The sequence below is a fragment of the Syngnathus leptorhynchus genome, chromosome 1 (genome assembly GCF_054491065.1).
Source record: "Syngnathus leptorhynchus isolate UIUO chromosome 1, UIUO_Slep, whole genome shotgun sequence".
Classification (NCBI taxonomy): Eukaryota; Metazoa; Chordata; class Actinopteri; order Syngnathiformes; family Syngnathidae; genus Syngnathus; species Syngnathus leptorhynchus.
Window position 1 is genome coordinate 4,631,489 of NC_141195.1, and position 12,362 is coordinate 4,643,850.

Genomic DNA, 12,362 nt, shown 5'->3' on the forward strand with positions numbered 1-12,362 from the left:
CAGTTCATGAGTGTGGGAGAGGAGGGTGGAAAAGGAAGGATGAAGTCATTATTGCCAGACTGAGGATAGGACATACTTTTCTTAACCCTTTTTTAAAAGCACTGGTCTGGTGAGGAGAATTTAGTGTTGTGAAAAAAAAAGTAGGGGCGGCAATGCAACTAATAGGATGCAAGCTGCCGTTAAACCCCAACGAAGAAGAAGAAGAACAAACAGTAGTTTAGAGGACCCAGCCTTTTTGGAGTGCTCAAGAGTGCTAATTCTGCGGATTCTGTCGCTTTGCTGGGTGACTTCAATGCTCACTAGGGAAATGACAGTGAGACCTGGAAAAGCGTAATTAGGAGGAACGGGACTTAAGATTGTTTGTTATTTCTGGTGGAGGTTGAATATCTGAAACAATCTAGAAAATGATAAATAGCTCTGGAACATTTGATGACGGGGACATACAGGGGTGTAATTAGGGGTTGTGGCTTTTACCAAACCAGCTTGGGTGGAAGTCTCAAATGCTTCCTCTAATTATGAACACAAGAGACTTTGCTCGGGGCATCATTAGTGCAACTGATCGGATTGTGTAAAACATGCCTTACTACTTCAGGCTCACCTCAGCATTGTGTGAGTATCCCCTTTATTCAAAACTAATTGTGTTACTTTAAAAGGGTTTGCAGAAAGACTAATGTTAGACCGCTTCCAGATAAATTCAGCGCAACAACTGAGCACAACCGTGCATATATCATTCACGCTATCAAACCAGAATCTTGACAGATATGCTACACTTGGATCTCGACAAAAGAAAAGTGCTCACTAATACAAATTTAGACAGATTTTTTAACATTATTCTAGGGAGAAAATGTCTCTTTAGGATATGTAGAAAATGTCAGTTTGGTTTATTAAAAATATGAACAAAATAAAAGCAGTTTTGTTGTTCTTGTTGCTATTTTTTAGTGTCACCAAAACAAAACAAAAATGCTGTGTGTATCGCCGGATAAACATATTCTAAACTCGGAATAATCCACAATTGAAAAATGGACTCAGATCTTTGTGTATCCATCCATTCATTGTATCTAAACTGATGTTTGTTTTTCAGTGCTGATAGCTTCGTTTTTTCTCCTCACAGAAGGTAACTATCAAACTAACTCCATGTTCAACAACTGTAGCTCTTCTTTCCTGAAACAAGCTTTTCATACATTTATTTTAGTTGGAGCCATTATGGATGATGTACAGGAAGCAACCACCTGTGATACGAGCTCTTTGAACGTCCATCGCCTACAATGCTGTAAAACCCCCACCTTTGTCTTCAATAATGTCTCACAAGCCTAAGACTGAAATAGTCGAGCATTTTTACTTGTCAAAGAGAACCTCTCTTGTCATGTGACAGATTTCGGAGTCATCAGCGTCCAGGAGGCTTTATATGGGCGCTCAAACTCCTTAGTGTGCAGCGATAATATACCTGCAGGGCAGCTGGCCAACACGGCCTGCTCTCAGGACGACGTTTTGGAAGACATAAGCTTAAGGTACGGTATGCATTTTGCTTATTTGGTAAGTGTTATTTGAATGAATGAATGAATGTATGTATGTAAGCTGCTGCACCTGACATGGTAGAGTGGCCAACTGGCTAGCACATCTGCCTCAGTGCATATGCATGTACGTACATCACATGTCATGATTAAAGTAAAACTATTGTGACAGTTTTTATGTTTATTCTGCTGACTTTTATTTTTATGTCTGCAGATGCAATGGCAAAAAATCATGCGAAGTGAACACAGGGCTTTTCAACTCCCCTGATCCTTGTAGTGGCACCTCCAAATATTTGCAGACCAATTACACCTGCGTGGCTGCAAGTACGTTGCCTACATTGAAATTATAAAGAATAAATATTGTTTTATAGCTAATGTTTTTAATTTCCTTTCAACAGATGTTGTTGTGGCATGTGATGAGAATTTGGCGCATTTGTGTTGTGGTGAGATTAACAGTTTTTCATGCTGAATTCCTGTATGTTACATGCATTTTACATTGCAGTAAATTTTAGTTTATCTTGTGTTTATTATTATTGCTCTTCTTAAAAAAAAATTGTGTTGTGACTGGCCACATTTCCACCACCAGTTTCTTTCTCTCATCTTGATGCCAGATCAAGGAGAAGTCATCTCCGTGCGTGGTGCTGACTATGGACGCCGCGATTCGACCACGTGCTCATTTGAAATACCTGATGCCCAGACACAAAATGTTGAGTGCTTCAGCCCAAATGACATTGTCGCCACCAGGTATGCGAAATCAAAACCTAATCTCAGGAGACTTTAGCAAGGTTTTGGTATGGGAGGGAAGAGAAATCTTTACAAGTGTTATGTAAATTGAACATTCTAATGCAAGTGTGAAAGGTTGCTTGTTTACGTTTATCCTGCGATTGACTGTCAACAACTTCAAGGTGTACCTCATCTCGTCCAAGGTCATTGAAAGAAGTCGCTCTCAGAGGGAAAAAGTATTTTCTCCATGAAACTTTGCATGGGCCAAGGAAGATCCTTTTACAGTTGATCTAAAGGTGCACCCTGAACTAGTTGCCAGCCAATCGCACAAACCCAAACCCATGTTTCCTATTATTGGCAGGTGCGGTCATTTGGTAATGCACATTACTGCCTGCTGCAGGAGTGTGCTTGAACTGGAATATCTCATCAAACATCTGTGACTGACATTGTGATTAGGTCGTTAGTTTGAACTACAATATTAACGCCTGGGCTTCTCAAAGTTACAGTTTAGAATTATTCGATGACATCATCAACACACTTGTATTTTTAGAACTGTAATACGCCAATTTCTTCTGCATCCATAGTTGCAATGGGATGAGAGAATGTACAATTGCAGTTACCACTGACCTGTTTGGAGATCCCTGTGGAGACACTTACAAGTACTTGGAGGTTGCTTACACATGTCAAAGTAAGTCACTCTTTTTAGCAGCTCCAAATATTTTTTTGCCCTTGGAAAGGAAAAAAATGCCATACTTATATTAAAAAAAAGAGATTGGAGTTCAATATTATTCAACTACCTTAGCAAATCATATTTACTGTACTGAGTGGCGATGCCTTTAGTTGTAATGTAGCACTGTACAGTACTTGAGCGGCCATGTAGAGAACGTTTGTATATCTTGCAAATAAAAATGGGGAGGCTCAAAGATTTTATAATAATATATCATAATTCTTTGAGTTTTTTTTCAAAAGGTTTTGTCTTTATTTTATATATGCATCAACTCATTCGAAAGAGGAACAGAGAAAGAATGAATTCTAAAACTTGACAATATTAGATATTAAATGAGTGACAATTTTGTGTGTGTGTTTTTTTGCAGAAACTTAAATAGATAAAGGTCACCTGTAACTTCCATCATGTACGGAATTGACTTACCATCAGCACAAATGAGATATGCCCCTGACTGTATGTCTTCATGAAACATCAATAAAATCTGAGGAGATGGAAATGCTGTATTGTATTCCAATCATTTTGTAGCCCCATAATTGTTTGGCTTGACAGTTTGTTCATTATTTGTCTGTGTTGGAAAAAAGAAGAATTAAAGAGTATTAGTAATGTTTAAAAAAGGTGATTGTGTTGTATTGGAAAAAAAAACTTTGTAAATTGTTGATTTCTTTTGAATTCAATTAATTTACTTATATGAACAAAGGGTTTTTTTCTTTTCTCGTAATCACTTTTTCATCTTGAATAATAGATAGCAGTTTGATGACACCCATCAATGATCCAAACCGAACCGCTTAGCCTCATGGAGGTCACAACAGTCAAAGTCTGCTTTATTGTCAATTTCTTCACGTCAAGACACACAAAGAGATCAAAATTGCGTTTCCTACTATTCCACGGTGACAAGACATATTACATATTATATATCCATCCATTCTCTGTACCGCTTTGTCCCCATGGGGGTCGCGGGCGTGCTGGAGCCTATCCCAGTGGTCATTGGGCAGTAGGCGGGGGACACCCTGATCCGGTTGCCAGCCAATCGCAGGGCACACAGAGACGAACAACAATCCGTACTCGCACTCACACCTAGGGGCAATTTGGAGCGCTCAATCGGCCAAGTAACACAGGTGTCCTAAGGCGAGCTCAGGGAGGACAGAAACCTCCCGCGGAGCAGAAGGGCAAAAGCTCGCTTGATCTTGATTTATCAGTTCAAGCACACTCCTGCAGCAGGCAGTAATGTGCATGACCAAAATGCATATTTTGGTAATAATACGCATCATCAATTTATATATATATATATATATATATATTTTTTTTTATAAAAAAAAAAAAATTTGAGCTTATTCTATATAAATTGGCTGATGTTATCGCACATTATTCCATCTTTCGTGGAAGATGCACGATGCAAGATGCATACATATATATATATATATATCCTCCGTTCGGAGTGGAGTAGTTCAAACAGACTGTAACCTGGGTGAGAAGGGTCTGTAGAGATGTTGCTTGCACGTTTCCTGGTCCTGGACAGGTACAAGTCTTGGCTAGATGGGAGGTTGATTCCAATGATCTGTTCTGCAATCCTGATTGTCCGTTGCAGTCTGTACTTGTCTTGTTTGGAGGCCGATCCAAACCAGACAGTGATGGAGGTGCAGAGGACAGACTGGATGATGGCAGTGTAGAAGGTCTTCAGCAGCTCCCTCGCCAGGTTGAACTTCTTGAGCTGTCTCAGGAAGTACAGCCTCTGCTGGGCCTTCTTCCGGACAGAGTCTATGCGGCCGGTCCATTTCAGGTCCCACGAGATTGTGGTACCCAGGAACTTGAAGGTGTCTGAGGAGAGTATAGTATTACTGCGGCTCGTGAGGGGTGAAAGTGGTGAAGGGTCTCGCCTGAAGTCCACTGCCATCTCCACGGTCTTGAGCGGGTTCAGCTCCAGGTGGTTTTGGCTGCACCAGTGGACCAGCCGCTCCACCTCCTGTATGTACGCAGTCTCATCATGTTGTCTATATTACCGCAATTATATGGTTGCTTTTTCCCAGATAATATTGTCAATAGCACGCACCATGAATAAAAACAATTATGCAAACAATCCGCGTGATTGAAATTTGTATCGGAATCGGCCAATCTTATTTATGGATGATTGGTATCGGTGGCACAAAAACTCCAGGTGGTTTTGGCTGCACCAGTGGACCAGCCGCTCCACCTCCTGTCTGTACGCAGTCTCATCATGTTGTCTATATTACCGCAATTATATGGTTGCTTTTTCCCAGATAATATTGTCAATAGCACGCACCATGAATAAAAACAATTATGCAAACAATCCGCGTGATTGAAATTTGTATCGGAATCGGCCAATCTTATTTATGGATGATTGGTATCGGTGGCACAAAACCATGATCGGAACATCCCTACCTCTTCCTAAAACGGAACATAAGATGTACATAGACCCAAAACCCAGATCGGAACATCCCTACCTCTTACTAAAATGGACCATAAGATGTACATATACGCAGAAATGTAACAACCTTATGATGTGCGTTTTCAATTTTTTTAAGAGCCTTTGTCTTGGAGGTCAGGCCAAAGATAAAAAAAAAATGTGTTCATAATCAGTTAACTTTATGAAACTAAAGTGAGTCTGTGTCTAATACATGAGCTTTTAGGGTTTAAACATATTTTGGTAAGACCATTGTCAACATCATCTGTAACCCAACTGTCTTCGCATTGAAATTGTAGCCCATCTAATCCCCATGCCATGTAGCGCAGGCCCCAGATTCATTTATATTCGTTTTGAGTTTCAAATTAAATGTGCCCCAATTAAAAAAATAAAATAAAAGTAAATCGACAGACAATGAGATACGTATCAGAGCACAGCGATGTCAGACAGGTCAAAAAGAAATCCAGGACATCAAGAAGGGCAGGCCTCCCTTGCCAAATTGAGGTCAGTGTGCTTGATTCACTATTGCTTCTGCCCAAAGACAACAAAGACTTTTGAAGAAGAAGAAAGAAGAAAAATATCTGGATTATTCCCAAGAATATATTGTGGATTGAGAAGTGAAAAGATGCACTTTTTTTGTAAACTGTTCGTCATGTCACAGCTGGCATAGAAGTAACACAGCAATTCAGAAAAAGAACACTGGACCAAGAATGAAACATGTTGATGGTCGGGAACTCCTTTGCTAATTCAGGACCTGAACGACTTACTGCGATTGATGGACTCATGAATTCTGCTCTATTCTGCTCTAGAGAATCCTAAGGGAGATTGTTTGGCCATCAGTTTGTGTCGTCAAGTTGAACCGCACTTGAGTTCTTCAGGAAGTCACAGAAGCTTGTAACTCTCAAATGAAACCAAGCAACATTACCATCATACATTAATTAAACGTCCATTCATTATCTGAACCGGTTTTCCTCATGAGGGTGGCAGGTGCGCTGGAACCTACCCCAGTTGACTTCAGGGAGTTGGCGAGGCACACCCTGAACTGTTTGCCAGTTAATCACAGGGCAATTATTCAATTAGAAAATTCCTTCCAAGATATTAGTCACGATCCAGCTTCACATTATTTTGTCTGGTTTCCACCAGTAAACGCATGACATCTGGTCACCAGACAGTCGCAGGGCAAATATAAAGATGACCAACCAGCCACACCCACATGCACACTGTCACTAAACGGGAATGAACCCCATGCTCGCTACACCCAAGTCAGGCGTTTACCTCTATTTAAAATCTATCATATATATCTATTATCCATCCATTTTCTATACAGCTTGTCCCCACGGGGGTCGCGGTGGTGTTGGAGCCTATGCCAGCAGTCATCGGGCAGTAGGCAGGGGACACCCTGAACCGGTTGCCCGCCAATCGCAGGGCACACAGAGGCCAACAACCATTCGCTAGTGCACTCACACCAAGGGACAATTTGGAGTGCTCAATCGGCCTACCAAGCATGTTTTTGCGATGTGGGAGGAAACCGGAGTGCCTGGAGAAAACCCACGGGGGCACGGGGAAAACATGCAAACGCCACACAGGGAGGGCCGAACTGATATGTGAGGCAGACGTACTAACCAGTGCTCCACTGAGCCGCCTATTTAGAACATGTTTTTTTTATTTTTATTTGAAACCATCAATGAAGGTAATTAAACTGTTTAAACAGTTACAGCTTACTGGTGGGATGTATAAAAATGAATAAAGATAAATCAAAATAAAATCCCATGACAAGCCTATGGCATTTCTACTGTCAGAATAGAAACCAAAATAGCCTGGACCTGTTTTTGTCACACGCAACACAGATTCCCTCCCTATGTGCAATCCAATACAACACACCAACTTCTGCATTCCGTTTTTGCATTCTACTAGTTTACATTACCGGTTGCTATGTTGTCTGTTTTGTTTGCTTGTTAATCACCAGTTTATTACATTAGCTGCTGTCTGAACTGTCTAAAACTTCTTTGGAGTCTTGAGATATTACATGATACAATTCCATCCATTTATCAACTCCCACTTAACTGGGGCAGGGACATGGAGGAAGCATCTTCAGCAGGGAAGCCCAAACCTCTCTTCCCAGTCATTTCTTCCACGTCTTCTGGAGGGATCCCAACGCGTTCCCAGTCCAGCCGAGAGACATGGTCTCTCCAGCATGTCCTGGGTCGTCCCCAGGGTTTCCAACTGGTGGGACCTACCTCAAACACCTCACCACGGAAGTGTCTTGGTGGCATCCTAATGAAATGTCCAAGCCACCTCATCTGGCTCCTTTTAATGACTCAAAGTCCCTCCCAAATGACCGAGCTTCTCACCCTTATCTATAAAGCAGACCCCAGACACCCTGCGGAGAAAAACTTATTTTGGCCAATCTTGTTCTTTCTGTCACAAGCCATAGCTCGCGACCATAGGTGGAGGTAGGAGCGAAGATCGACTACTAAATTGAGAGCTTTGCCTTTCGCTCCTTCTTCACGACGACAGACCAGTACAGGGACGACATCACAGCAGACGCTACACTGATCCATCTGTTGATCTCAAGCTTTATCCTCCCCTCACTCAAGAACATGACCCCAAAATAATTGCACTTCTCCATTTGGGGCATGATCTCATCCTCGACCCCAAGATACTTGACCTTCTTTCTCTACTTGGGGCAGGATCTCATCCTTGACCCGAAGAGGGCATGCCACCCTTTTCTGACTGAGGACCATGATCTAGATTTGGAAGTCCATGACTTGAAAGAGCCAACAGTGCCAGATCATCTGCAAAAAGTAGGAATGCAATACTGAGGCCGCCAAAACACCACTCAGATTTGCATCGGAGGGCGGATGGCAATGACATTACATTACAATTTTAGTTTCCTTTAGGAATTAGTATTTCAAACAGAAAATGAGACAAGACAATCTTAAAAAGATTTAAGTGTCAATCACAATATAATTAAAACAACAGAATTAAAATAGCAAGTCTTATGCAGGCCTGCACATGTGAAACTGTAGAAGAGATCTGCCACCTTTCACTGAAGAAATCAAATCGACTCCAGAGCAACACATGCCGTCATTATAATATCAGGTGTTCCAGTAAAATATTGTGCATGGGATGAAATCATTGTGCAAGATTTCCTAGACTAAGACTTTACACAGGGTGGGTCAATGGTGCACTGGTTAGCATGTCCGTCTCACAGTTAGGAGGGTTCTGGTTCGATTCCACCTCCGACCCTCCCTGTGTGAAGTTTGCATGTTCTCCCCGTGCCCGCTTGGGTTTTCTCCGGGCACTTCTGTTTCCTCCCACATCCCGAAAACATGCTTGTTAGGCCAATTGAGCACTCCAAATTGCCCCTCGGTGTGAGTGCGAGTGTGAATGGTCAATGGTCTCTGTGTGCACTCTGATTGGCTGGCAACCAGATCAGGGTGTCCCCCGCTTACTGCCTGATGACTGCTGGGATAGGCTCCAGCACGCCTACGACCTCCGTGGGGACAAGCGGTATAGAAAATAAATGGATGGATGGATGGATGGATGGATGGATGGATGGATGGATGGATGGATGGATGGATGGATGGATGGATGGATGGAGACTTTACACAACATCATGCATTTCAAGGTCACGCAATTATTAAATTATTAAAATAAGTATTAAATTAGGTGCATTTAAGATTATTCAATGTTATTACTGGTAGGGGTTGAATACCTTTAAGCAATAGCTCTAACATTTGATGACAGAAACAAATAGGGTTGTAATTAGGGGGTGTGGCTTTTACCAAACCAGCTTGGGTGGAAGCCTCAAATGCTTCCTCTAATAATGAATACAAGAGACTTTGCTCTGGGCATCATTAGTGCTACTGATCGGATTGTGTAAAACATGCCTTACTACTTCAGGCTCACCTCAGCATTGTGTGAGTATCCCCTTTATTCAAAACTAATTTTGTTACTTTAAAAGGGTTTGCAGAAAGACTGATGTTGGAGTGCTTCTTGAGAAATTCAGTGCAACAACTGAGCACACTCGTGCAAATATCATTCACGCTGTTGAACCAGAATCTTGATAGATATGCGACATTTGGATCTCGGCAAAGGAAAAGTGCTCACTAATGCAAATTTAAACAGATTTTTGAACACTATTCTAGGAAAAAGTAAAACCATCTCTTTAGGATATGTGGAAATTGTCAGTTTGGTTTATTAAAAATGTTAACAAAAACTAAAGCACTGTTTTGTTTTGTTTTTTTATTTAGGGTCGCCAAGTGTAGTAAAACAAAAAGCTATGCGTGTCTCGCCAGATGAACATATTCTAAACTAAGAATAATCCACAATTGAATAATGGACTCAGGTCTTTGTGTAGCCATCCATTTACTGTATCTAAACTGATGTTTGTTTTCCAGTGCTTACAGCTTCGGTTTTTCTCCTCACAGAAGGTGACTATTAAACTCTATGTTCAACAACTGTAGCTCCCCTTACCCCAAACAAGCTTTTCATACATTTATTTTGGTCTGCACAGTTAATGGTTCTTCTCCAAGGCAAGTGACAACCTGTGATACGAGCTCTTCGAACGTCCATCGCCTACAATGCTGTAAAACTCCGCCCTTGTCTTCAATAATGTCTCATACACCTAAAATCTTCACGGATTGAAATAATCTACCATTTATACTTGTCAAAGAGAACATCTCTTGTCATGTGACAGATTACGGAGTCATCAGCGTCAAGGAGGCTTTATATGGGCGCTCAAACTCATTTGTGTGCAGTGATGGCATACCTGCAGGGCAGCTGGCCAACACGGCCTGCTCTCAGGATGACGTTTTGGAAGACATAAGCTTAAGGTACGGTATGCATTTTGCTTATTTGGTAAGTGTTATTTGAATGAATGAATGAATGAATGAATGAATGAATGAATGAATGTATGTAAACTGCTGCACCTGACATGGTAGAGTGGCCGACTGGCTAGCACATCTGCCTCAGTGCATATGCATGTAGGTACATCACATGTCATGATCAAAGTAAAACTATTGTGACAGTTTTTATGTTTATTCTGCTGACTTTTATTTTTATGTCTGCAGATGCAATGGCAAAAAATTATGCGAAGTGAACACAGGGCTTTTCAACTCCCCTGATCCTTGTGGTGGCACCGCCAAATATTTGCAGACCAATTTCACTTGCGTGCCTGCAAGTACGTTGCTAGCGTTGAAATTAGAAAGGATGCATATCGTTTTATATCTAATGTTTTTAATTTACTTTCAACAGTTGTTGTCGTGGCGTGTGAGGGGAGTTTGGCGCGTTTGGTTTGTGGTGAGATTAACCATTTTAATGATGAATTCCTGTATGTTACAAGCATTATACATTGCAGTAAATTTCGTCTTGTGTTTATTGTTATTGCTTTTCTTAAAAACATTTGTATTGTGACTGCCCACATTTCCACCACCAATGTTCTTTCTCTCATCTTGATGCCAGATGAAAAACAAGTCATATCCGTGCTGGGTGCCGAGTTTGGACGCCGCGATCAGACCACGTGCACATTTGAAAGGCCTCAGGGACAGTTAATAAATGATGAGTGCTTCAATCCAACTGACATTCTGGCCACCAGGTAAATGATGCCACACTTGGGAACAAATCACAGCCTCATCCGAAAGGAATTTCACAAGGTTTTGGAATGGGTGGAAAGCACTGCAAACCATGTGTCTGTGCTTATAGTTCAGACTAGGCTTAATGTGTGTTAGTTCGGAAAATGGCCCCACCCAGTTCAAATCTCATTTTAAGCCGTCCTGTGTGACATTTTTTGCTCCCGTGTGATGTTTCTCTGAGCACTCCAGCTTCCTCTCGCATGCTTATTAGAAAAACTGAACATTCAAATGCAAGTGTGAAAAGTTGCTTTTTTACATTTATCCTGCGATTGACTGTCAACAACTTCAAGGTGTATCCCATCTCGTCCAAGGTCATTGAAAGAAGTCGCTCTCACGGGGAAAAAGTATTTTCTTCATGAAACTTTGCATGGGCCAAGGAAGATCCTTTTACAGTTGATCTAGAGGTGCCCCCTGAACTAGTTGCCAGCCAATCGCACAAATCCAAAGTCATGTTTCCTATTAGTGGCAGGTGCGGTCATTTGGGAACAAGAATATCTTATCAAATGTGTCCGACTGACATCATGATAAGGTTGTTTGAATGACAATGTTAACGCCTGGGCGTTTGAAAAGTTACAGTTTTTAAATTATTCAATGACTTAATTAAAACTGTTGCAGTATTATTAGTACAGTATTAAAAGAATTTCTTCTGCATCCATAGTTGCAACGGGACCAGCAGCTGTACAATTTTTGCTTCCAATTCTGTTTTTGGAGATCCCTGTAGTGGCACTTACAAGTACTTGGAGGTTTCTTACAGATGTATATGTAAGTAATCACTACTTTAGCAACTCCAGATAAGTTTTGCAGTAGTAAAGGAAAACAATGCCATAGTTTTAAATATTCTTTTAGATTCTTAAAGCAGCATTTTATTCATGAATCAAGTCATCCAATAGAAACAAACAAAAATCATAAAAATCTCAACACAGCGTGCTTCCATTAACGGACTGTTTTTTTTTTTTTTTTGCAGATCCTACCACCAACAGGTATTCTGCCCCTTGCTGTCACCTCTAAATTCCATCACATACGGAATTGACTTACCATCAGTGCAAATGAGCTCTGCCCTTTACTGTGTGTCTTCATGAAATATATCAATAAAATTGGGGGAGATGGAACTGCTTTATTGTATTGCGTTCATTTCAATGCAAAGAGTTCAAGGACAGTCGAGTTACAGAACAAAGTTGAGCCCGTGTAATCTTACCAAAACATATTTGAACCCTAAAATATAGTGTCAAACCCAAGGCCAGATGCGGCCTGCCATATCATTTGTGGCCCGCGAAGACGGACTTTGCTTTGACTTTGTGTCATTACTAAAATTACAAATTGTCTTCACTTTAAAAAAAAATAGAGAT

At 41.1% G+C, this 12,362-nt stretch overlaps 2 protein-coding genes across 3 annotated transcripts; both read left to right on the plus strand.

Moving 5' to 3' along the window:
* The first annotated feature begins 111 nt into the window (after positions 1-111).
* Positions 112-3,457, plus strand: LOC147061469 (L-rhamnose-binding lectin SML-like). Its single transcript, XM_085925968.1, has 9 exons — positions 112-609; positions 1,082-1,114; positions 1,193-1,270; positions 1,373-1,508; positions 1,726-1,835; positions 1,910-1,954; positions 2,123-2,255; positions 2,819-2,922; positions 3,329-3,457. Exons 1-9 carry the CDS (start codon positions 576-578, stop codon positions 3,334-3,336), a joined length of 681 nt encoding a protein of 226 aa, XP_085782094.1. The 5' UTR covers positions 112-575; the 3' UTR covers positions 3,337-3,457.
* A 5,740-nt stretch (positions 3,458-9,197) lies between these two features.
* On the plus strand, positions 9,198-12,125 carry LOC147061470 (L-rhamnose-binding lectin SML-like). 2 transcript variants are annotated; one of them, XM_085907513.1, is made up of 9 exons: positions 9,199-9,303; positions 9,784-9,816; positions 9,900-9,971; positions 10,083-10,218; positions 10,456-10,565; positions 10,640-10,684; positions 10,847-10,979; positions 11,675-11,778; positions 11,981-12,125. In XM_085907513.1, the coding sequence occupies exons 1-9, from the start codon at positions 9,270-9,272 to the stop codon at positions 12,022-12,024; spliced, it is 711 nt and encodes a 236-aa protein (XP_085763639.1). In that variant the 5' UTR covers positions 9,199-9,269; the 3' UTR covers positions 12,025-12,125. The 2 variants fall into 2 exon arrangements, with proteins under 2 accessions (XP_085763648.1, XP_085763639.1); XM_085907522.1 differs by lacking the exon at positions 11,981-12,125 and having other exon boundaries at positions 9,198-9,303; positions 11,675-11,786.
* The last annotated feature ends 237 nt before the right edge of the window (positions 12,126-12,362 follow it).